The 25,140-nt window shown below is 47.3% G+C and overlaps 1 protein-coding gene across 1 annotated transcript in view; it reads right to left on the bottom strand.

Moving 5' to 3' along the window:
• LOC140403666 (glutamate dehydrogenase 1, mitochondrial-like) overlaps positions 1-25,140 on the bottom strand; it is a 138,522-nt gene that overhangs the window by 8,878 nt on the left and 104,504 nt on the right. The window contains exons 9-11 of the mRNA XM_072491826.1: positions 11,322-11,402; positions 9,021-9,144; positions 4,315-4,406 (exon numbers count right to left, since the gene is read on the bottom strand). Coding sequence (XP_072347927.1) covers positions 4,315-4,406; positions 9,021-9,144; positions 11,322-11,402 — 297 coding nt within the window. The remainder of the gene's footprint in view (positions 1-4,314; positions 4,407-9,020; positions 9,145-11,321; positions 11,403-25,140) is intronic.

The following is a 25,140-nucleotide window of genomic DNA, read 5'->3' as shown; positions in this document are numbered from 1 at the left end:
GTGCAAAAGATTAAAGCCGATTTGGTTCAAGCGTTGAAGATAATTAAAGGATTTGATAAGTTAGAAAATCTCCTCCTGTGGGAGGTTTCAGAACAAGGGGTGTAATGTCAAATTTAGAGCTAGACTTCAGGGATGCTGTCAGAAAGCACTTCTTCTCAAATGAATATGGAAATCTGGAGCTCCTCAAAAAGAATGGATGAGGCTGGAGGTCAACTGAAAATGTAATAGCTGAGAGATGAATAGATTTCTGTTAAGAAATGTTATTTCTTACAGAACCAAGTTGGATAGATAGAGCCTTTTAAAAATAAAGTTAGAGTACCCAATTATTTTTTTCCAATTCAGGGGCAATTTCGCATGACCAATCCACCTCCCTGCACATCTTTGGATTGGGGGGTGAAACCCACGCAGACACGGGGAGAATGTGCAAACTCCACACGGACAGTGACCCAGGGCCGGGATTCGAAACGGGGACCTCCGCGCCATAGGCTGCAGTGCTAACCACTGCACCACTGTGCCACCCTTGGTTAGATAAGAGTTAAGATTACATGTGATCAACCATATTGCAGTGTGGAGGCACATGATAGAAATTTCAATAAATTAACATGATAAAGCATGGAACAAGTCTGTCCGGTGTCACTCGATTCCCAGGGAAGAGTGCCAATGTTGGCAAAGACATGCAAGTTGATCTTGGGTCTCTGTGGTGGAGGGATGTACTTTGTTTTTAAAAAAAGGAGGTTTTATGTGGCACCAATGTGCAGTGCTACAGGGTAGGGGCCTGCGGGGATGTTCCTGAAACTTGTTTTTTAGTATTCATTTACAGGATGTGGGCATCGCTGGCTAGGCCAGCATTTATTGCCTATCCCTAGTTGCCCTTCAGAAGGTGGTGATCAGTTGCCTTCTTGAACCGCTGCAGTCGTTCAGGTGCTGTTAGGGAGGGAGTTGCAGGATTTTTACCCAGAGATAGTGGCGGTATATTTCCAAGTTAGGGTGGTGAGGGAGTTGAAGGGGAACATTCAGGTGGTCGGGTCCCCAGGTATCTGCTGCTCTTGTCCTTCTAGATAGTAGTGGTCGTGTGCTTGGAAGGTGCTGCCTGAAGAACCTTTGTGAGTTACTGCAGTGCATCTTGTAGATGGTACAGACGGCTGCCACTGTTAGTTGGTGATGGAGAGTTTGAACGTTTGGGGAAGGAGGAGCAATCAAGCGGGCTGCTTTGGCCTGCATGGTATTGAGCTTCGAGTGTTGTTGGAGCTACACTCATCCAGGCAAGTGGAGAGTATTCCATTACACTTCTGACTCGTGCCTTAAATGGTGGACAGGCTGTGTGGGGGGGGGTCAGGGGGTGAGTTACTCGCCGTAGGATTCCTGGCCTAGCCTTTGATCTGCCCTGGTAGCCACAGTATTAATATGGCTAATCCAGTTCAGTTTCTGATCAATGTAGCCCCCAGGATGCTGATTGTGGGGGATTCAGCGATGGTAATGCCAGTGAATGTCAAGGGGCAATGGTTAGATCCTCTCTTGCAGGAGATGGTCATTGCCTGGCACATGTGTGGCGTGAACGTAACTTGCCACTTATCATCCCAAGCCTGAATATTGTCCAGGTCCTGGTGCATTTGGACATGGACTGCTTCATTATCTGACCCGTGAACATTATGCAGTCATCCGCAAACTTCCCCACTTCTGACCTCATGATGGAAGGGAGGTCATTGATGAAGCAGTTACAGATGGTTAGGCCTTGGACACTACACTGAGGAGCTCCTGCAGTGATGTACTTGAGCTGAGATGATTGACCTCCAACCACCACAACCATCATCCTATGGGCCAGGTATGACTCCAACCAGCGGAGAGTTTTCACCCTGATTCCCAGTGACTCCAGTTTAGCTAGGGCCCCTCGATGCCGTACTCGGTCAAACGCTGCCTTGATGTCAAGGGCAGTCACTCTCACCTCACCTCTGCCATTCAGCTCTTTTGTCTAAGTTTGAACCAAGGCTGTAATGAGGTCAGGAGCTGAGTGACACTAACGGAACCAAAACTGAGCGTCCGTGAGCAGGTTATTGCTGAGTAAGTGCCGCTTGATAGCACTGCTGATGACTTCTTCCATTACTTTGCTGATGATGCAGAATAGACAGATAGGGCAGCATTTGTCCTGTTTCCACCACAAACTCTCAATCTTGGTTGTGCCATTAGAGCAAAGACATTCTCCCTAATTGTCCAATTAGGAGGGAGTGGTGGCATAGTGGTAATGTCACTGGACTAGAAATCCAGATGCCCCGACTAATGTTCTGGGGACATGGGATCAAATATCACTCCAGCAGCTGGCGGAATTCAATTCAATTCATAAAATCTGGAATTGAAAGCTGATTTCAGTAATGATGACCGTGAAACTATCATTGATTTTCGCAAAAACCCACCTGGTTCACTCATGTCTATTAGGGAAGGAAATCTACCCACCTGACCTGTGTGTAACTCCAAACCCACAGGTATGCGGTTGACACTTAACTGCCCGAGAGTTCAAGACTAATTAGGCATGGGCAAAAAAGTGCAAGCGGTGCCCATGTCCCAAGAAAGGATAAAAAAAGTCAGATTTCATGGACTGGAAACATCTTTGTCTGTAAATGCAACGACTACATAACTAGACACCACACCTAGTTTACATAGATTGTACCTACGCTATAAATGGAGCATTCACTGCCCGACTTTGAAGGAAACACCCTATTTTGGAATGAGCTGACAGATGTTTTAAAAATGCATCCAAATTGTGCCATTGGCGTTTGGCAGTCTTCATCTCATATAAAGGCGGCTCCCATCACTCAAGCAGTTTGCCTACACCCTTTTTTTGTTCTCTGCACGATATTCAGCTATAAAAGCTTAAAGAGGAAAGGGAATTACCAATAAACTATGATCTAGCTTATACAGCAAGGTGCACAGCGCCCAAAACAAAATAAGAAAACTAGAAGCATTAATTCCTACTCATGTGGGATGGATAACTGAAACATGACATAATGGGGCCATCAGTTAAATAGTGTCGGACACGACTCATTCAAGGCAGTTCAAATTCATAATCAGTAGGTTACCTATATACGCTGCTTTCCTCACACTACCACTGTAGCTGCCCATAGAATATCAGTATTAAAGGGGATGAAAGGAGCTGTATGCGATTAGCTTAGCAAATACTCTCCTCATATTTTTTTATTAAAACAGTAACCATTTCATTTGTACAAGGCCAAACGGTACATACACTAATTTTGCGTTGGAGAAACTGGGTATCCTCCCCTCTGTACCGACGTACGAGGGGTCATAGGATATTCTGACTATTAAAACGGTGAACAATACAGTTGTACAAAAACAAACGGTGCGAGCACTAAACTTTGCGCTGGAGAGACCAGATACCCTCGCCTCTGTACCAACTGAAGGGGGAGGAAGGGGAGTGGTGGGGAGAGATGGGCAAGGAGGGTGTTCGGAAGGGAGAGAGGGGGTGGTGGGGAGGGAGAGAGGGGGTGGTGGGGAGGGAGAGAGGAGGTGGTGGAGAGGAAAGGAGGGGGGAACTGGTAGAGGGGGGCCCCAATAGGGCACTGCCTGGAGGCAGAGAAATAGAAGAATCTTCAATTATGATGTGACAGATTCCGGGAGTACCCCAGAGGGGGTGAGGTTGCGACACAGTGTCAGTCACGAGTGAGTCCTGCACCCCGCTGCAGAGAGCCTCATGCGCACCCTCCACCTCCGACATTGGGTGGTTGACAGTCTTCGGACAGTTGCCCTCAAGGCCCTGATCCTCCACCACATTGAGTGCGGCGGACGACACTGGCCCACCAACCTACCCAGGGCCTGCCTCGATCCTGCCGTCAGGATCATCAACAAGTGGGATCTGCTTGGGCTCCTCCCGGGATCCAGGGCCAGCAGGGGGCGGTGGTGCAGCCAATTTCCTTCAGCATCTGTAATTGGCTATTACACCCAGGTTTTGCTAAGCCAACGATAAGAATCTCTGAATACAAGGTTAGTTTCAGAACAGCTTTACTCCTTAACAATGCATCTACTTCCATCATCCGCAAGACATTAAATATAAAACCTAACGTATCAAAACCAAAGATCTTTCAAGGCCCCATTTTCATACGCTTCCTGTGTCAAAATCCTGATCGGTGCCAGGATTATATTCTTCGGCATTTTGACAATATTTTTCTGTGCTTCACTTTACTCTTCGGAGTTTAATCGCAGAATAAAGATCAGTTTATTTGTCTGTTAGAGTTGGAGGTACAGGAATTGGGGAGGGGGGTCAGGGAGGGAGAGCATGAGAGAAGAGGAATAGCCTAAAAAACTCACCGCTATTCTGGCTTGGAATTCTGCTGTAGGTACAACTGGTATTGTGCCACCGTGCTTGCCAAACTTCCTCTCCAGACTTTCCTGTACAGACACTAAGGAGGGAATGGAACAGAATTACTGGCTGGACAGAGTCAAAATTCAAATGTATATGTGTGAAACTGCAGCAAGACAGCAATGCGCCCGCCACCCATCAGCTTCCATGCTGGGCGAGGGGTTAGGTTTCAAAGGGTTAGACAGCAGACACAGAAAACTTAAGCAGCAACTGGATTTGATGAAAATGTCTTCTGTGGCCCAGCCAGTAGTGGCACAATACATTGTGCTCTACCTCATGTCTCAATGGAGTGCAGTAAAACATGAGGCACCTTCTGAATGAAGATTTTAAATATGAATATTTTTCTTTCAAGCTTCGCACTGTTGCTAAAACATCAGTTTAAATACAGCATATGCGCTACCAATTTAAACGTGCATTTATACAGCACATTTAAAGTAACAAAGCAGCACAAGGCATTTCCCAAAAGCACAATGAGGCAAAAAATGACAGAGTCAAAGAGGATAATAGGATAGGTAACCAGACCTTTGTTCAAAGAGATAGGTTTTAAAGAGAGATTCGAGAGGTTTAGAGAGGTTGAGAGAGGTTTAGGGAAGATATCTCAGGACTTCGGGCCTCGATGGCTAAAGGCACAGTGGCCAATAGGGAGGCACATGAGGGCAAGGAAGAGTACGATGATAGAGACAAAGCTATGCAGTGATAGTATTGTAAGGCAGCAGAGGATAACTGCTATCTGTGGAGCCATAATCCACAGTCTAAAGGAAAGAAAGAAATTGGGGGGGGGGGGAATGTTCGTTTTAAGGCCTTTTAAGAAAGTCAAAACACACAATTCATAAGAATCCCTACAGTACAAAGGAGGCCATTTGTCCCATCGGGTCTGCACCTACCCTCTGAAAGAGCAGCCTACCTCGGCCTAATTCCCCACCCTATCCCCATAACACCACCAGGAGGCAATTTAGCATAGCCAATCCACCTAACCTGTACCTCTTTGGGACTGTGGGAGGACACCCACGCAGACACAGGGAGAAAGTGCAAACTCCACACAAAGTCACCCAAGGGCGGAACCGAACCAGGGTCCCTGGTGCTGTGAGGCAGCAGTGCTAACCCTGATTCACAAAGGAAATCATCTGATGGTCTTCCTCATTGGTAGTTACTTGTGCCAATTTTAACACAAGTTCAGTGTGTCTGCAGCCGCCCCAAAATAAATGTTATTATGAAATAAAATCCAGCACTGTTAAAAGCTTAAATTTGATTAACCGTCAATATAATTCTACGCAACTGCAGCTCTCATTATCAGAATCAACAGTTTTTACAAAAGTAACAAAAACCACAGAAATCTACTATCCAGTAATTCGCTCGGGATAATATTCCAGCTACCATGCTCACAGTGCTTAGTGTCACCACGTCCCATTTCAGGCAATTTTACCTGCATGGGCAAGACCTAAAGCCAAGTCTCTGGATTATGAAGCATTTCATCAACTGAAGAATATCGGTTTTGATTTTGGCATCTATGGGTAAACATGGAATAGACAGGAGCAATTGTATATTGCTTTCAAGGCAGTGATCTAATTTCTACTCAAAAACCGACACGAGGATAATCTACAGATTTCCCCAAAGACTTTGATCTTTCTTAGGTTCTTCTAAAAATCAGCCTGCAAGAGACCTCACTGACTGGCTGCCCAAAGCACTAACCCCAACATCTGACAGTGGCAAGAGATTTTAGGAAGGGTAGTTGAAGCATTATACGTGCACATTTTAGCCCACTTGTTTTTCATTGCATGGTTTCCTCCCTGCATCACTCACCGCCAGAATTCAGGGATCAGTCAATCGGGTCCAAGACCTAACCTGACGTACCATGCCTCCTGGAAACTTCGGGGCAGCAGAAGCAGTTTGCTCCTGACAGTTTTTCCAGCAGGTGTGTGCAGGGGAAATGATAGGAACCATGCCCACTCCTACAGTGCTGGAAGTGAGTACTAAGAGGTCAGGTGGCAGGTGGTTTGTCAGCCAAGCTTAGTCTCACCGAATCACTACGTCTAGATTTATTGCCATGGTTGCTCCTTTTCATTTCAGCCGCTTTGACCTTTTGATATCCCATTGTTATCGGACAGTCGCTGTTTCTAATGACATTTGCACCCCCTTTGATTTCTTTACAGATTTCATTACCAATGTTCCCTTTAAATTCCATTTGCAGTGCAAGGCCGGGTCATTGCATTGCTCGGTTACTTTAAGAACAATGTGCGTGTCTTCAAAGGAACGTTACTCCTTGCACACCCTTTTTGTTCCCTGTGCAGCCACACAGTTCAGAGGGAAACTTGCACCTTACCATCTCCTTTTGGTTTGCACAATCTTCTACTTCTTTATTTAATCTCTCTAGCCTTCAATTCCACAGTCACTGTTGTTCTTCCCCTCCATCCTGCCTTCCTTGCCTGTGCTTGCGGGGGTTGGGAGTAATCTGCAATTTTCAATGTCTGGTGCTCATTGCAATACCTCTAAGCCAAGTAAGGCTGGTAATTTCATCACTTTTTATGCAGCAGACAGGCACTGCCTCGTGATTCCTCTCCACCGTAGTCAAATTACTTATGTTCTTAATTCACAGGCTCTGGCAAGGTGGCAATTCTTGCTGTTAAATATTTTTTGGAGGGGGAGGGCTCATTTTACAACATATTTAGGGTGCAGCAGCTAACCATGTAAAGGTTTGTGCACTTATCGCAACAATATTTATAATTTAAGTCTCAGGTCATTTTTTTTGTTCAGGTGTTTGCACATGTGTGTGTGTGTGTGTGTGTGTTTGTGAGAGAGAGAGAGAGAGAGAGAGAGTGTGCGTGTGTGTGTGAGAGAGAGAGAGAGAGAGAGAGAGAGAGAGAGAGAGAGAGAGAGAGAGAGAGTGCGTGCGTATGTATGTGTGTGCGTCTGTGCATGGTCCTCGAGCGCCAAACTCAGAGAGCTCCCTCCTTCATTCTGCACCATTCTTGTAAATGTGTGCATTAGCAAATGCACCAGACCAATTCGAGGCCTACCCCTTAAACCTGTATAGCAGCCAAAAGCACTACTGTGCATACTAAGCAATTAGTCGCTAGATTTCAGGGGATAGGAAGAACAACCCTGACATTAATAGTCAGCAAAACCCTCAAGAATTGTAGCAAAGAGATTAAATCCAAAGATAAAACAAGGTTAGCCACACATGTCCTGAAAGCACTCATTAAGTTAAGGCGATAATGCAGATTACCTTGAGGGGTCTTGTGCGGCTGCGACTGTTCAATTGGAACCTTTAATAAGTTTCACCCATCATCTGTGCTGTGTTAAAACCAACGTTGCAGGAGACAGAACCCAAAATTAATTACCCCCTCCCCCTCCAAAAATTATTTAACAGAAAGAATTGTCACCTTGGTTTAGAATGGATTCAAAGATAGCTCCCAAAAGGTGAAAGATTCCATTGCCCAGAAAGTCCCTAATTCTACTGGGACAGACTCCACACGAGTTCTCAGCCCTCCGGCATCTTACTGAAATGAGCCTGGGCATTTAATGTTCCTCAGTTAAGATCAAAAATTAGGTTCATCCTGACCAAGTATCCATGCACATTCCTGCAAGAATCAGCAGACAGCAATTAAAAGTGGAATTGCTTCCAGATTTCCCCCATTTAGAGCCCGTGGACAGAGGCCAGCTGTAATTGCTCTACTGCTGCCCGAGTGAAAGCTTTCAAACAAACTACATTATTTATTTCATTGCACTGCTGAATCATAAATCCAGACCTAAAAACCACAAGACCACTTTGTGATGTTGTCCAGAGGATTCAACTTCAATACTGTACTCAGATGCAAATGTGCGGTTATTCATTTTGGTAGGAATAATAGCAAAGGAGATTATTATTTAAATGGTAAAATATTCAAACATACCGCTGTGCAGAGAGACCTGGGTGTGCTAGTGCATGAGTTGCAAAAAATTGGTTTACAGGTGCAACAGGTGATTAAGAAGGCAAATGGAGTTTTGTCCTTCATTGCTCGAGGGATGGAGTTTAAGACTAGGGAGGTAATGCTGCAATTGTATAAGATGTTAGTGAGGCCACACCTGGAGTAGTGTGTTCAGTATTGGTCTCCTTACCGGAGAAAGGACGTATTGGTGCTGGAGGGAGTGTAGAGGAGATTCACTCGGTTAATCCCAGAACTGAAGGGGTTGGATTAAGAGGATAGGTTGAGTAGACTGGGACTGTACTCGTTGGAATTTAGAAGGATGCGGGGGGATCTTACAGAAACATATAAAATTATGAAGGGAATAGATAGAATAGATGCGGGCAGGTTGTTTCCACTGGCGAGTGAAAGCAGAACTAGGGGGCAAAGCCTCAAAATAAGGGGAAGTAGATTTAGGACTGAGCTTAAGAGGAACTTCTTCACCCAAAGGGTTGTAAATCTATGGAATTCCTTGCCCAGTGAAGCAGTTGAGACTCCTTCATTAAATGTTTTTAAGATAAAGATAGATAGTTTTTTGAAGAATAAGGGGATTAAGGGTTATGGTGTTCGGGCCAGAAAGTGGAGCTGAGTCCAAAAAAGATCAGCCATGATCTCATTGAATGGCGGAGCAGGCTCGAGGGGCCAGAAGGCCTACTCCTGCTCTGAGTTCTTATGTACTTATACCTCGCCATGAAAGCCTCAACATCACTTACTTAGTAGGTGGTAATTGGAGTCTCGCTCATATTTGAAGGTCAGGCGGCCATAGCTAACGTGGTTCAGATTTTTCAGCCACTCAAAGTAGGAAACAGTGACGCCACCAGCATTCAGGTATAGGTCCTGCGAAGGAGGGAAAATAGTTACACGGATCGGAATGGCATTGACCCAGGTAGCGAAGTCCACTGAGACACCAATTTACATTGTGGTCGAATGAAACAAAGCTTCATATTTTTCTTCACGATCCCTTCCTAGCTGCAGTAATGTAGAGGCAGAGCAGGAGAATGGCTGCTACATCGCCTCAAAAAGCTTCACTTTCACAAGTCCCTAAGGCACAGTGGCAGCAGTAGAGACCTCAGATCACACTGACTGCTGACTCTCTCAAGTGCAGTTGGTGTAGTACAGGGTATATGCGAAAGGATTAGAAGCTGGGGTGGGGACGCCATCTCAAAGGGCTTAGACAATTGATGATGGTCTCTGCAGTGATGTTATTTTGTGCCTTACTACGTTTTTCAACATTAGTAGGATAGTCCGAATACAGGTTGAAACACACGGGAATCACACTTTTTAAAAATAACATTTAGTGTACCCAATCTCCCCCCCCCAATTAAGGGCAATTTATTATGGTCAATTCACCTACCCTACACATCTTTGGGTTGTGGGGGTAAAACCCACACAGACACGGGGAGAATGTGCAAACTCCACATGAATGGTGACCCAGGGTCGGGATCGAACCCAGGTTCTCGGCACCGTGAGGCAGCAGTGCTAACGACTGCACCACCGTGCTGCCTCCAAGAGAATCGCACTTTACACTGAGAGGGCACGAGCAACCATAGCCACCATGATGTACATTTACAAAGTGAATACGGCAGGATTATTTTCTCTGGTTGCAGAATTGGCGGCAACCGGATATTAAAAAAACCCAGCTCCAGATTAGGTCTGACTGCATTTTTTACTGAACAATCCTTACCAGCTTTTAAGAATAAGGACATAGCAGGTAGTTGAGGCAAGAGCTTGTGGTATTACACACTAGCGACTGCACAATTCATATTTCAAAACCCAAAAGGCTAAATGGGTTAAAATTGAGGACGGTTCACAGACTAGTTTTACCATCCCTTGCGTATAGAAGAATAAAGGCTAATCTAATTTGAGTATTGAAGATAGCTGAAGGGTTTGATGGGGGAGAAAGCGAGAAGCTATTTCTCCTGCTTGGACCGCCCGGAACAAAGAGGCTTCATTTTAGAATTAGAGCAAGGATGCTCAGATGTGATGTGGGGGCATTTCCTCCCACAGAGGGGAGTGGGAATTTTGAACTCTCTCCCTCAACAAGCTGTTGAGGCTGGGGAATCAAATGAAACATTCAAAACAGTTTGCTGGTTTTTTTTTTAGGGCAAGGCTTTAAGGATTACGGATCAAAGCATGTAAAAGGAGTTAAGATGCAAATCAGCCGCGGGTTAGTCCTGCTGCCTCATGACGCCGAGGTCCCAGGTTCGATCCCGGCTCTGGGTCACTGTCCGTATGGAGTTTGCACATTCTGTGTGTTTGCGTGAGTTTCGCCTCCACAATCCAAAGATGTGCAGGTTTGGTCGATTGGCCGCGCTAAATTGCCCCTTAATTGGAAATAATTAATTGGGTACTCTAAATTTAAAAAAAAGATGCAAATCAGCCATTATCTAATTGAATGGCAGAACAATCTCAAGGGGTTGAATGGCCTACACATTTAACCATCTGCGCCCTGCAGGTACCATGGTCGAAGAGGGTGTTGTGACCATGGACTTCCATTGAATTGATCCATGATCAGGTTGAGCAAAGTTTGCAGTGGTTTGCCATTGCCTTCTGCAGTATGACTGACCAGGAAACTCTCCCGCTCTTAACTGCCTACCATCAGGCATATTGGCAGGATTACAGACTGATAATCAACCTGTTTCGCCACATTATGACTGCACCTTCCGTGGCCATCATGACCGGAAGTGGAATTTAAAGAGCTTCTGGCCCAGAGTTGGGTCGCTACCACCGCACCATAAGACCGTCTAGATATTTAAAAGAGGTTTACAAGACTTGATCCATTTTTGTGTGCGCAGTTTTCGTCCCCCCGGAAAAAGTGATCATTTCTCACAATAAACAGGAAAGACCGAAGGCAGGACTACATGGGTGAAAATGATCACAATCAGGAAGCAGCATGAATCACACAGCTCACTGCGTCTGGGAGGTCACTTATTATGTGATCAACAGAAAGCAGCAATTAGGAGAGATGAATGGTACACATTTGAATGTGAAACAGAAAGTCATCAATAACTCACTGGAATAACCATGATGTTCCGCTCCATGAAGATCTTGTCAGCTTCTGGAGTTGTCGGCCCATTGGCACCTTCAGCGATGATCTATTTAAAGCAAGTAGGTTGTCATTAATGTCAGGGCATAGTACATAAGTGTATTTCCTGGTCTTCAAATCCCACCATGGCTTTGCCCCGCCCCATCTCTAAACCCAACTGATAAACCCTACCCCAAACCCAAACCTACGCAGCACCTCCCAGAGGTACTCCCACTCTACTCGGTCAAAGGCCTTCTCCGCATCCATAGCTGCCACGATCTCCGCCTCTCCTTCCTCCGATGGCATCATCATCACGTTTAAGAGCCGCCGCACGTTAGTGTTTAGTTGCCTGCCCTTTACGAATCCCGTCTGGTCTTCATGGATCACCCCCGGGACACAGTCCTCGATCCTCGTGGCCAGCACTTTTGCCAGCAACTTTGCAGCCACATTGAAGAGCGAGATCGGCCTGTACGATCCACATTGCAGTGGGTCCTTGTCCCGCTTTAGGATCAAATAAATTGTCGCTTCCGACATTGTCGGGGGCAGGGTCCCCTCCTCTCTTGCCTCATTAAAGGTCCTCACCAGTAGCGGAGTCAACAGGTCTACGTACTTCCTGCAAAACTCCACCGGGAATCCATCCGGTCCCAGGGCCTTCCCCGCCTGCATACTCCCCAAACCCTTGCTCAGCTCCTCCAACCCAATTGGTGCCCCCAAACCAGCCACCTCCTGCTCCTCCACCCTCGGGAATCTCAGTTGATCTAGGAATCGTCTCATCCCCTCTTCCCCCGCTGGGGGCTGGGATCTGTACAGCTCTTCAGAAAAGGCCTTAAATACCTAGTTTATTTTCGTCGCACTCCGAACCGTGGCTTCCCTTCCATCTTTGACTCCCCCTATTTCCCTCGCTGCCATCCTCTTACGGAGCTGGTGTGCCAGCATCCGACTCGCCTTTTCCCCATACTCGTAGGTCGCCCCCTGCGCTTTCCTCCACTCTGCCTCCGCCTTCCCTGTGGTCAACAGGTCAAACTCCGTCTGGAGACGTTGTCTTTCCCCAAGTAATGTTTCCTCCGGGGCCTCTGCGTATCTCCTGTCCACTCTCAAAATCCCCCACACTAACATCACCCTTTCCATACCCTCTGTCTTCTCCCTATGAGCCCTAATGGAGATTAGCTCTCCCCTGATCACCGCCTTCAAAGCCTCCCATACCACCCCGCACCTCCCCGTTGTCGTTGGCCTCCAAGTACCTTTCGATACACCCCCTCACCTTCCCACACACCACCTCGTCCGCCAGCAGTCCCACATCCAGCTGCCACAACGGGCGTTGGTCCCTCTCCTCTCCCAGCTCCAGTTCCACCCAGTGCGGGGCATGGTCCGAAACGGCTATCGCCGAATACTCCGTCCCCTCCACCCTCGGGATGAGCGCCCTACCCAGAACAAAGAAATCTATCCGGGAGTAGGCTTTGTATACATGGGAGAAGAAAGAAAATTCCCTGGTCTGCGGCCTTGCAAACCGTCATGGGTCCACTCCCCCCATCTGATCCATAAACCCCCTAAGTACCTTGGCTGCCGCCGGCCACTTTCCAGTCCTTGATTTGGAGCGGTCCAGTGCTGGATCCAACACTGTATTGAAGTCCCCTCACATTATCAGGCCTCCCATCTCCAGGTCCGGAATGCGCCCCAACATGCGCTTCATGAATCCTGCATCATCCCAGTTCAGGGCGTATACGTTTACCAACACCACCCACGGGACCATTGCAGCCTACCGCTCACCATTGCATATCGCCCTCCCTTGTCCACTACAATAGTCTTGGCCTCAAATGACACCCGCTTTCCCACCAGTATTGCCACCCCTCTATTCTTCACATCCAGTCCCGAGTGGAATACCTGTCCTACCCATCCCTTTCTTAACCTGACCGTTCTATGTTGTTCTAACTGCTTCGCCCAAGACGCAAGAAACTTCAGAGTCGTGATCACAGCCCAGCCCATCACACGAACCAGCCTCCCGTCCATTGACTATCTATACCTCCCGCTGCCTTGGGAAAGCGGGCAGCATAATCAAATACCCCTCCCACCCGGCTTTCTCACTCTTCCAACTTCTTCCATCGGACAGGAGTTACAAAAGTCTGAGAACATGCACGAACAGATTCAAAAACAGCTTCTTCCCCGCTGTTACCAGACTGCTAAACGACCCTCTTATGGACTGACCTGATTAATACTACTCTCCTGTATGCTTCACCCGATGCCGGTGTCTATGTATTTACATTGTGTACCTTGTGTTGCCCTATTATGTATTTTCTTTCATGTACTAAATGATCTATTTGAGCTGCTCGCAGAAAAATACTTTTCACTGTACCTAGGTACACGTGACAATAAACAAATCCAATCCAATCCAAAACCAGATTCATTAAGCAAGCTTTTGGTCACCTGTCCTAATATTTCTTTTGTGACCTGGTGTCAAATTTTTTTGACAACATTCCCATTAAATATCTTGGGCAGTTTACTATGTTAATGGTACTTTACAAGTGCATCTTGTTGTTGTGACTGTTAAGGCTTGCCAACACCACATGGTGGCAGAAAGAGCACTGCCCCACTTGCATTCAATTCTAGCCCTGTTTTACATAAATAGGCGTGAATGCAGAGGGGAGCGGTCCACTGCCAAATTTCTACCCTCTCTGCTTTGTGCACATTTCATGGTATCCCAGAGTATGGTCCGATAGCTCCCACCAGAAACAGAAATCATGAAATAAACATTTACAAGGTGGGAGCGGAGCCAAGCTGCCCGCCAGCTCATTTCCACTCGGCACATTAACTCTCAATTGCAAGCCAGCCTTCGAGAATGCATTCACCGGCACCAGATTGGAGTGTTTGAGAACGAGCTGCCAGTAACTTGCAACCTCAGGACTGTTACTTCCAAAAATTATCGTCTCACAAGGAACCGGAGTCGAGGTTACTTTGGCAGCGACCCAGAAGCCTCAAAGCCAATAGGTATTAGTTTTGTTTCTTTGACTTGTAGCGATGCGCACTTTCCCTCTCCAAATCAGGGGCTCCTGCTCAATCTAGGGATATCTCTGCTAGGGAGTTATCAATGGGATGTCCCATTGAAGCCCCCCCCACGCCGCTGGGAAATCCATGGGCGGAGGTCCACTGCCAGCGGGGACAGAGCATCCCGACGGATGGAGAAATCTTACCGTGATTTTACTGGTAAATATACAATTCTGAGTGTGAGACAGATGTTGAGGGGCTGTTTTTCTCTCTCGGGGAAATATAGGATTATCCTTAATTTCTGACCTCATCCCTGACTTTCACCAAGGAGCAGAGAACAGCACGCCGCCGAGAAACACATGGCTGGGTGGCCGGAGAATCCAGTGCCATGTCTCATTCTTCTAAAGTCAATGGAATAGGCACAACCTGTTCAATTCCTCATATACAACCCCTTCATCCCAAAACATCCAAGACGTAAATCTCTCTGAACTGCTTCCAATGCAAGTACCTTCCTCCTTTTGGAGACCAAAACTGTATAGGACACTCGCAGTGTCACCAATACCCTACAGCTGTAGCAAGACTTCCCTACTTTTATTCTTCATCCCTCCTTCAATAAAGGATAGCATTCCATTTGGGTTCCTGGTAACATGCTGTATTTGCATAGTTAAACGGTGTTTCATGTCGATCCGTCAGTACGGCAGCATCTTTTACTCTCTCTCCATTTAAATGATATTTGCTTTTCTATTCTTCCTACCAAGGGATAACTTCACATTTCCCCCGTTATATTCCAGCTTCTAACTCTCGCCCACTCATGTAACCAACATGCTCTCCTCAACTTGCTTTCCCACCTTTATCCTCAGCAAATCTGCCCACAATATACTCAGCTTCTTCATGCAGGTCGCTAACACAGGTTGCAAACAGTTGAGGCCCCAGCACTGACCCCCGTCACACTTCACAGTTTGCCAACCTGAGAATGACCCACTTATCTTGACTGTTGGTTAGATAGCCAATCCTCTGCCCATGCTAATACAATACCACCACCATCCCAACATCAGGGGCTCTTATCCTGTTTAATAACCTTTTACCTGGGACCCCGGCACCTTGAGGTAGCAGTGCTAAGCACTATGCCACCGTGCTGCCCTGGCCTTCAGCAGAGTTTAAAAAAGATAAATTTAGAGTACCCAATTAATTTTTTCCAATTAAGGGGAAGTTTAGTGTGGCCAGTCCACCTAGCATGCACATCTTTTGGGCCGTGGGGGCGAAACCCACGCAGACACAGAGAAAATGTGCAAACACCACACGGACAGTGACCCTGAGCCGGGATCGAACCTGGGACCTCAGCGCTGTGAGGCTGCAGGGCTAATCCACTGCGCCATCGTGCTGCCCGCCTTCAACAGAGTTGAGTGGAGGTACCTCAGAGGTACTGGAGCGGTTTGGGCTTGGGTTCACCTCTTGGGTGAAACTTCTGCACAGCACCCCCATGGAGCGCGTCTGGGCAAACACCACCAGCTCTAAATACTTCCAGCTGCACAGAAGAACGAGGCAGGGACTTTTTCAGAATTCATTTACAGGATGTGGGCATCGAGGGTTAGGCCAGCAATTATTGCCCATCCCTAGTTGCCCCTCAGAAGGTGGTGGAGAGTTGCCTTCTTGAACTGTTTCAGTTCTTGAGCGGTAGGTACACCCACAGTGCTGTTAGGGAGGGAGTTCCAGGATGTTGCCCCAGCGACAGTAAAGGAACGGCAATATATTTCCAATTCAGGGTGGTGAGTGACTTGGAGGGGAACCTCCAGGTAGTGGGATATCTGCTTCTCTTGTCCTAGATGGTTGTGGTTATGGGTTTGGAAGGTGTTGTCTAAGGAACCTTGGTGAGTTATTGCAGGGCATCTTGTACATGGTACACATGGCTGCCACTGTGCCTCGGTGGTTGAGGGTTTGAATGTCTGTGGAAAGGGAGTAATCAAGTGGGCTTTGTCCTGGATGGTGTTGAGCTTCATACCGGTACCAAAGAAGAACCAGGCGACGTGCCACTCAACCAGTGGCCCTGACTTCAGTCGTAATGAAGTGCTTAGAGAGGTTGATCATGAAGCGCATCACCTCCATACTCCCAGAACGCCTTGATCCACTGCAATTCGTATACCGCTGCAACCGGTCCACATCAGACACCATTTCCCTGGCCCTACACTCATCCCTCGAGCATCTCGAAAACAAGGACTCCTACATTAGACTCCTATTTATTGACTACAGCTCCGCCTTCAACACCATAATCCCAGCCAAGCTCATTTCAAAGCTCCAAAACCTAGGTCTTGGCTCCCCACTCTGCAACTGGATTCTCGATTTTCTGACCAACAGACCACAATCAGTAAGAATGAACAACATCTCCTCCACAATAGTCCTCAACACCGGCGCCCCGCAAGGCTGCGTACTTAGGCCCCTACTCTACTCCCTGTACACACACGACTGTGTGGCAAAACTTGGTTCCAACTCCATCTACAGGTTTGCTGACGATACGACCATAGTGGGCCAGATCTCGAATAACGATGAGTCCGAATACAGGAGGGAGATAGAGAACCTAGTGGAGTGGTGTAGTGACAACAATCTCTCCCTCAATGCCAGCAAAACTAAAGAGCTGGTAATTGACTTCAGGAAGCAAAGTACTGTACACACCCCTGTCAGCATCAATGGGGCCGAGGTGGAGATGGTTAGCAGTTTCAAATTCCTAGGGGTGTACAGCTCCAAAAATCTGTCCTGGTCCACCCACGTCGACGCTACCACCAAGAAAGCACAACAGCGCTTATACTTCCTCAGGAAACTAAGGAAATTCGGCATGTCCACATGGACTCTTACCAACTTTTACAGATGCACCATAGAAAGCATCCTATCGGGCTGCATCACAGCCTGGTATGGCAACTGCTCGGCCCAGGACCGCAAGAAACTTCAGAGTCGTGAACACCGCCCAGTCCATCACACAAACCTGCCTCCCATCCATTGACTCCATCTACACCTCCCACTGCCTGGGGAAAGCGGGCAGTATAATCAAAGATCCCTCCCACCCGGCTTACTCACTCTTCCAACTTCTTCCATCGGGCAGGAGATACAGAAGTCTGAAAACACGCACGAACAGACTCAAAAACAGCTTCTTCCCCACTGTCACCAGACTCCTATATGACCCTCTTATGGACTGATTTCATTAACACTACACCCTGTATGCTTCATCCAATGCCAGTGCTTATGTAGCTACATTGTATATGTTGTGCTGCCCTATTATGTATTTTCTTTTATTCCCTTTTCATCTCATGTACTTAATGATCTGTTGAGCTGCTCGCAGAAAAATACTTTTTACTGTACCTCGGTACACGTGACAATAAACAAATCCAATCCAATCCAATCTGAGTGTTGTTGGAGCTGCACTCACCCAGGCAAGTGGAGAGTATCCATTACACTACTGACTTGTGCCCTGTAGATGCTTTGGGGGGGGTCAGGAGGAGTTACTGAGTGCTGCATTTGGGTACATTTGAGTGCTATAATGAGAGTTTGGTGACTGAGGGAGTTAGGTGAGGAGGGAGTAAGGTGCTCCTTTTCATTTCATTTCCTTCGCTGCATTATAGGAAGGATGTGGAAGCATTGGAAAGGGTGCAAAGGAGATTTACCAGGATGTTGCCTGGTATGGAGGGAAGATCTTATGAGGGAGGGCTGAGGGACTTGAGGCTGTTTTCGTTAGAGAGAAGAAGGTTAAGAGGTGATTTAATTGAGGCATACAAGATAATCAGAGGATTAGATAGGGTGGACAGTGAGAGCCTTTTTCCTTGGATGGTGATGGCTAGCACGAGGGGACATAGCTTTAAATTGAGGGGAGAGAGATATAGGACAAATGTCAGAGGTAGGTTCTTTACTCAGAGAGTAGTAGGGGCATGGAATGCCCTGCCTGCAACAGTAGTGGACTCGCCAACATTAAGGGCATTTAAATGGTCATCAGATAAACATGGATGATAAGGGAATAGTCTAGATGGGCTTTAAATTCGTTTCACAGGTCGGCACAACATCGAGGGCCGAAGGGCCTGTACTCTGCTGTAATGTTCTATTCTATTCTACATTTCCTCAAAGAGCATGAAGGGAGCCGGGAGTTTATAGAGAGCACAGCTGACTGGGAGCAGAGTCGGAGGGCAGAGTTCCAGTTGGTCCACAGTGCAGCTGTATTCTGTAAGGTAAGAGGGGATGGATGCTAGGGCAGTTGCATGCTCCTCCTGTAGGATGTGGGTGGTGTGGGATACAACCAGTGTCCCCGCTGACTATACCTGCGGGAAGTGCACCCAACTCCAACGAGACCTTGTTAAGGAACTGGAACCGGAGCTGGATGAACTTCGGATCATCCGGGAGGCAGAGGGGGTAATAGAGAAGAGTTACAGGGAGGTAGCCACACCCAAGAGTAGCTGGGTTACAGTCAAGGGAAAGAAAACGAACGGGCAGACAGTGCAGGGATCCCTCGTGGCCGTTCCCCTTCAAAACAAGTATACAGTTTTGGATGATGTTGGTTTGGGGGGGGGGGGGGGGGGGGGGGGAAAGAGATGACCAACCGGGGGAAGGCCAGGTCTCTGGCATGGAGTCTGGCTCTGGGGCTCAGAATGGAAGGGGGGAGAATAGAAAAAAGCAATAGTGATAGGAGACTCAATGGTTAGGGGAATAGATAGGAGATTCTGTGGTCGCGAGCGAGACTCCCGGAAGGTATGTTGCCTCCCGGGTGCCAGTGTCAGGGATGTCTTGGATCGTGTCTTCAGGATCCTTAAGGGGGGGGGGGGGGGGGGGGAGAGAAGAGAGCAGCAGCCAGAAGTCATGGTGCACATTGGTACCAACGACGTAGGTAGGAAAAGGGGTGTGGATGTAATAAACGAGTTTAGGGAGTTAGGCTGGAAGTTAAAATCCAAGAGAGTTGTCATCTCTGGTTTGTTGCCGGTGCCACGTGATAGCGAGGCTAGGAATAGGGAGAGAGTGCAGTTGAACACGTGGCTGCATGAATGGTATAGGAGGGAGGAATAAGGTGGGTGAACTTAAAGCATGGATCAGTACTTGGGACAACGATGTGGTGGCCATCACGGAAACTCGGATAGAAGAGGGGCAGAAATGGTTGTTGGAGGTTCCTCGTTATAGATGTTTCAATAAGATTAGGGAGGGTGATAAAAGAGGTGGGGAGGTTGTATTATTAATTAGAGATAGTATAACAGCTGCAGAAAGGCAGTTCGAGGAGGATCTGCCTACTGAGGTAGTATGTCCCTGTCAGGCAGGGAAGAGATGGTCGAGTGAGGGAACCATGATTGACAAGAGAGGTTGAATGTCTTGTTAAGAGGAAGAAGGATACTTATGTAAGGCTGAGGAAACAAGGTTCAGACAGGGCGCATGAGGAATACAAGATAGCTAGGAGGGAACTGGAGAAAGCGATTAGGAGTGCTAAGAGAGGGCATGAAAAATCTTTGGCGGGTAGAATCAAGGAAAACCCCAAGGCCTTTTACACATACGTGAGAAATATGAGAATGACTAGAGCGAGGGTGGGTCCGATCAAGGACAGTAGCAGGAGATTTGTATTGAGTCAGAAGAGATAGGAGAGGTCTTGAACGAGTACTTTTCTTCAGTATTTACGAATAAGAGGGGCCATATTGTTGGAGAGGACACTGTGAAACAGACTGGTAAGCTCGATGAGATACTTGTTAGGAAGGAAGATGTGTTGGGCATTTTGAAAAGCTTGAGGATAGACAAGTCCCCCGGGCCTGATGGGATATATCCAAGGATTATATGGGAAGCAAGAGATGAAATTGCAGAGCCGTTGGCAATGATCTTTTTGTCCTCACTGTCAACAGGAGTGGTACCAGGGGATTGGAGAGTGGCGAATGTCGTGCCCCTGTTCAAAAAAGGGACGAGGGATAACTCTGGGAATTACAGGCCAGTTAGTCTTACTTCGGTGGTAGGCAAAGTAATGGAAAGGGTACTGAAGGATAGGTTTTCTGAGCATCTGGAAAGACACTGCTTGATTAGGGATAGCCAGCACGGATTTGTGAGGGGTAGGTCTTGCCTTACAAATCTTATTGAATTCTTTGAGGAGGTGACCAAGCATGTGGATGAAGGTAAAGCAGTGGATGTAGTGTACATGGATTTTCGTAAGGCAGTTGATAAGGTTCCCCATGGTAGGCTATGCAGAAAGTAAGGAGGCATGGAAATAGTGGGAAATTTGGCCAGTTGGATAACGAACTGGCTAACCGATAGAAGTCAGAGTGGTGGTGGATGGCAAATATTCAGCCTGGAGCCGGTACCAGTGGCGTACCGCAGGGATCAGTTCTGGGTCCTCTGCTGTTTGTGATTTTCATTAATGACTTGGATGAGGGAGTTGAAGGGTGCGTCAGTAGATTTGCAGACGATACGAAGATTGGTGGAGTTGTGGATAGTGAGGAGGGCTGTTGTCGGCTGCAAAGAGACAGGATGCAGAGCTGGGCTGAGAAGTGGCAGATGGAGTTTAACCCTGAAAAGTGTGAGGTTGTCCATTTTGGAAGGACAAATATGAATGCGGAATACAGGATTAACGGTAGAGTTCTTGGCAATGTGGAGGAGCAGAGAGATCTTGGGGTCTATGTTCATAGATCTTTGAAAGTTGCCACTCAAGTGGATAGAGCTGTAAAGAAGGCCTATGGTGTGCTAGCGTTCATTAGCAGAGGGATTGGATTTAAGAGCCGTGAGGTGATGATGCAGCTGTACAAAACCGTGGAAATCCACATTTGGAGTACTGTGTACATAGAACATAGAACAATACAGCGCAGTACAGGCCCTTCGGCCCACGATGTTGCACCGAAACAAAAGCCATCTAACCTACACTATGCCATTATCATCCATATGTTTATCCAATAAACTTTTAAATGCCCTCAATGTTGGCGAGTTCACTACTGTAGCAGGTAGGGCATTCCACGGCCTCACTACTCTTTGCGTAAAGAACCTACCTCTGACCTCTGTCCTATATCTATTACCCCTCAGTTTAAAGTTATGTCCCCTCGTGCCAGCCATATCCATCCGCGGGAGAAGGCTCTCACTGTCCACCCTATCCAACCCCCTGATCATTTTGTATGCCTCTATTAAGTCTCCTCTTAACCTTCTTCTCTCCAACGAAAACAACCTCAAGTCCGTCAGCCTTTCCTCATAAGATTTTCCCTCCATACCAGGCAACATCCTGGTAAATCTCCTCTGCACCCGCTCCAAAGCCTCCACGTCCTTCCTATAATGCGGTGACCAGAACTGTACGCAATACTCCAAATGCGGCCGGACCAGAGTTCTGTACAGCTGCAACATGACCTCCCGACTCCGGAACTCAATCCCTCTACCAATAAAGGCCAACACTCCATAGGCCTTCTTCACAACCCTATCAACCTGGGTGGCAACTTTCAGGGATCTATGTACATGGACACCTAGATCCCTCTGCTCTTCTACACTTTCAAGAACTTTACCATTAGCCAAATATTCCGCATTCCTGTTATTCCTTCCAAAGTGAATCACCTCACACTTCTCTACATTAAACTCCATTTGCCACCTCTCAGCCCAGCTCTGCAGCTTATCTATATCCCTCTGTAACCTGCTACATCCTTCCACACTATCGACAACACCACCGACTTTAGTATCGTCTGCAAATTTACTCACCCACCCTTCTGCGCCTTCCTCTAGGTCATTGATAAAAATGACAAACAGCAATGGCCCCAGAACAGACCCTTGTGGTACTCCACTTGTGACTGTACTCCATTCTGAACATTTCCCATCAACCACCACCCTCTGTCTTCTTTCAGCGAGCCAATTTCTGATCCACATCTCTAAATCACCCTCAATCCCCAGCCTCCGTATTTTTTGCAATAGCCTACCGTGGGGAACCTTATCAAACGCTTTGCTGAAATCCATATACACCACATCAACTGCTCTACCCTCGTCTACCTGTTCAGTCACCTTCTCAAAGAACTCAATAAGGTTTGTGAGGCATGACCTACCCTTCACAAAGCCATGCTGACTATCCCTGATCATATTATTCCTATCTAGATGATTATAAATCTTGTCCCTTATAATCCCCTCCAAGACTTTACCCACTACAGACGTGAGGCTCACCGGTCTATAGTTGCCGGGGTTGTCTCTGCTCCCCTTTTTGAACAAAGGGACCACATTTGCTGTCCTCCAGTCCTCTGGCACTATTCCTGTAGCCAATGATGACATAAAAATCAAAGCCAAAGGTCCAGCAATCTCTTCCCTGGCCTCCCATAGAATCCTAGGATAAATCCCATCAGGTCCCGGGGACTTATCTATTTTCAGCCTGTCCAGAATTGCCAACACCTCTTCCCTACGTACCTCAATGCCATCTATTCTATTAGCCTGGGGCTCAGCATTCTCCTCCACAACATTATCTTTTTCCTGAGTGAATACTGACGAAAAATATTCATTTAGTATCTCGCCTATCTCTTCAGACTCCACACACAATTTCCCATCCCTGTCCTTGACTGGTCCTACTCTTTCCCTAGTCATTCGCTTATTCCTGACATACCTATAGAAAGCTTTTGGGTTTTCCTTGATCCTTCCTGCCAAATACTTCTCATGTCCCCTCCTTGCTCGTCTTAGCTCTCTCTTTAGATCCTTCCTCGCTACCTTGTAACTATCCATCGCCCCAACCGAAACTTCACACTTCATCTTCACATAGGCCTTCTCCTTCCTCTTAACAAGAGATTCCACTTCCTTGGTAAACCACGGTTCCCTCGCTCGACGCCTTCCTCCCTGTCTGACCGGTACATACTTATCAAGAACACGCAGTAGCTGATCCTTGAACAAGCCCCACTTATCCAGTGTGCCCAACACTTGCAGCCTACTTCTCCACCTTATCCCCCCCAAGTCACGTCTAATGGCATCATAATTGCCCTTCCCCCAGCTATAACTCTTGCCCTGCGGTGTATACTTATCCCTTTCCATCATTAACGTAAACGTCACCGAATTGTGGTCACTGTCCCCAAAGTGCTCTCCTACCTCCAAATCCAACACCTGGCCTGGTTCATTACCCAAAACCAAATCCAACGTGGCCTCGCCTCTTGTTGGCCTGTCAACATATTGTTTCAGGAAACCCTCCTGCACACACTGTACAAAAAACGACCCATCTATTGTACTCGAACTATATCTTTTCCAGTCAATATTTGGAAAGTTAAAGTCTCCCATAATAACTACCCTGTTACTTTCGCTCATATCCAGAATCATCTTCGCCATCCTTTCCTCTACATCCCTAGAACTATTAGGAGGCCTATAAAAAACTCCCAACAGGGTGACCTCTCCTTTCCTGTTTCTAACTTCAGCCAATACTACCTCGGAAGAAGAGTCCCCATCTAGCATCCTCTCCGCCACCGTAATACTGCTCTTGACTAGCAACGCCACACCTCCCCCTCTTTTGCCTCCTTCTCTGAGCTTACTAAAACACCTAAACCCCGGAACCTGCAACATCCATTCCTGTCCCTGCTCTATCCATGTCTCCGAAATGGCCACAACATCGAAGTCCCAGGTACCAACCCACGCTGCCAGTTCCCCAACCTTGTTTCGTATACTCCTGGCATTGAAGTAGACACACTTCAAACCACCTACCTGAACGCTGGCCCCCTCCTGCGACGTCAAATCTGTGCTCCTGACCTCTATACTCTCATTCTCCCTTACCCTAAAACTACAATCCAGGTTCCCATGCCCCTGCTGCATTAGTTTAAACCCCCCCAAAGAGCACTAACAAATCTCCCCCCCAGGATATTTGTGCCCCTCAGGTTCAGATGTAGACCATCCTGTCTGTAGAGGTCCCACCTTCCCCAGAAAGAGCCCCAGTTATCCAAAAATCTGAAACCCTCCCGCCTGCACCATCCCTGTAGCCACGTGTTTAAATGCTCTCTCTCCCTATTCCTCATCTCACTATCACGTGGCACGGGCAACAACCCAGAGATAACAACTCTGTTTGTTCTAGTTCTGAGCTTCCATCCTAGCTCCCTGAAAGCCTGCCTGACATCCTTGTCCCCTTTCCTACCTATGTCGTTGGTGCCAATGTGGACCACGACTTGGGGCTGCTCCCCCTCCCCCCTAAGGACCCGGAAAACACGATCCGAGACATCACGTACCCTTGCACCTGGGAGGCAACATACCAAACGTGAGTCTCTCACGCTCCCACAAAATCTCCTATCTGTGCCCCTGACTATAGAGTCCCCAATTACTAATGCTCTGCTCCTCTCCCCCCTTCCCTTCTGAGCAACAGGGACAGACTCCGTGCCAGAGGCCCGTACCCCATGGCTTACCCCTGGTAAGTCGTCCCCCCCACAAGTATCCAAAGCGGTATACTTGTTTCTCAGGGGAACGACCGCAGGGGATCCCTGCACTGACTGTTTTTTCCCAGTCCCTCTTACAGTTACCCACCTATCTCCAATCTTTGGTGTAACTAATTCCCTGAAGCTGCTATCTATGACCCCTTCTGCCTCCCGAATGATCCGAAGTTCTTCCAACTCCAGCTCCAGTTCCCTAACTCGGTCTTGGAGGAGCTGGAGATGGCAGCACTTCCTGCAGGTAAAATCAGCAGGGACACTAACTGCATCCCTCACCTCAAACATCCTGCAGGAGGAACATTACACTCCCTTCCCTGCCATTCCTCCAACTTTCTACCAAGATCTGGCTAACAACTAAATTAAATTTTTATAAAAAAATAATAATAATATAATAAAAATATGGTACTTACCTCAGACCAATGGGTTTTATTATTAGGTTAGAGGAGGAGGGTGGGTGGGAGACACTACACGTGTAGTGTCTCGGGTTTC

The sequence above is a fragment of the Scyliorhinus torazame genome, chromosome 28 (genome assembly GCF_047496885.1).
Source record: "Scyliorhinus torazame isolate Kashiwa2021f chromosome 28, sScyTor2.1, whole genome shotgun sequence".
Lineage (NCBI taxonomy): Eukaryota > Metazoa > Chordata > Chondrichthyes > Carcharhiniformes > Scyliorhinidae > Scyliorhinus > Scyliorhinus torazame.
The sequence above is the reverse complement of the archived record's forward strand: the minus strand, read 5'-3'. Positions and strand labels throughout refer to the sequence as shown.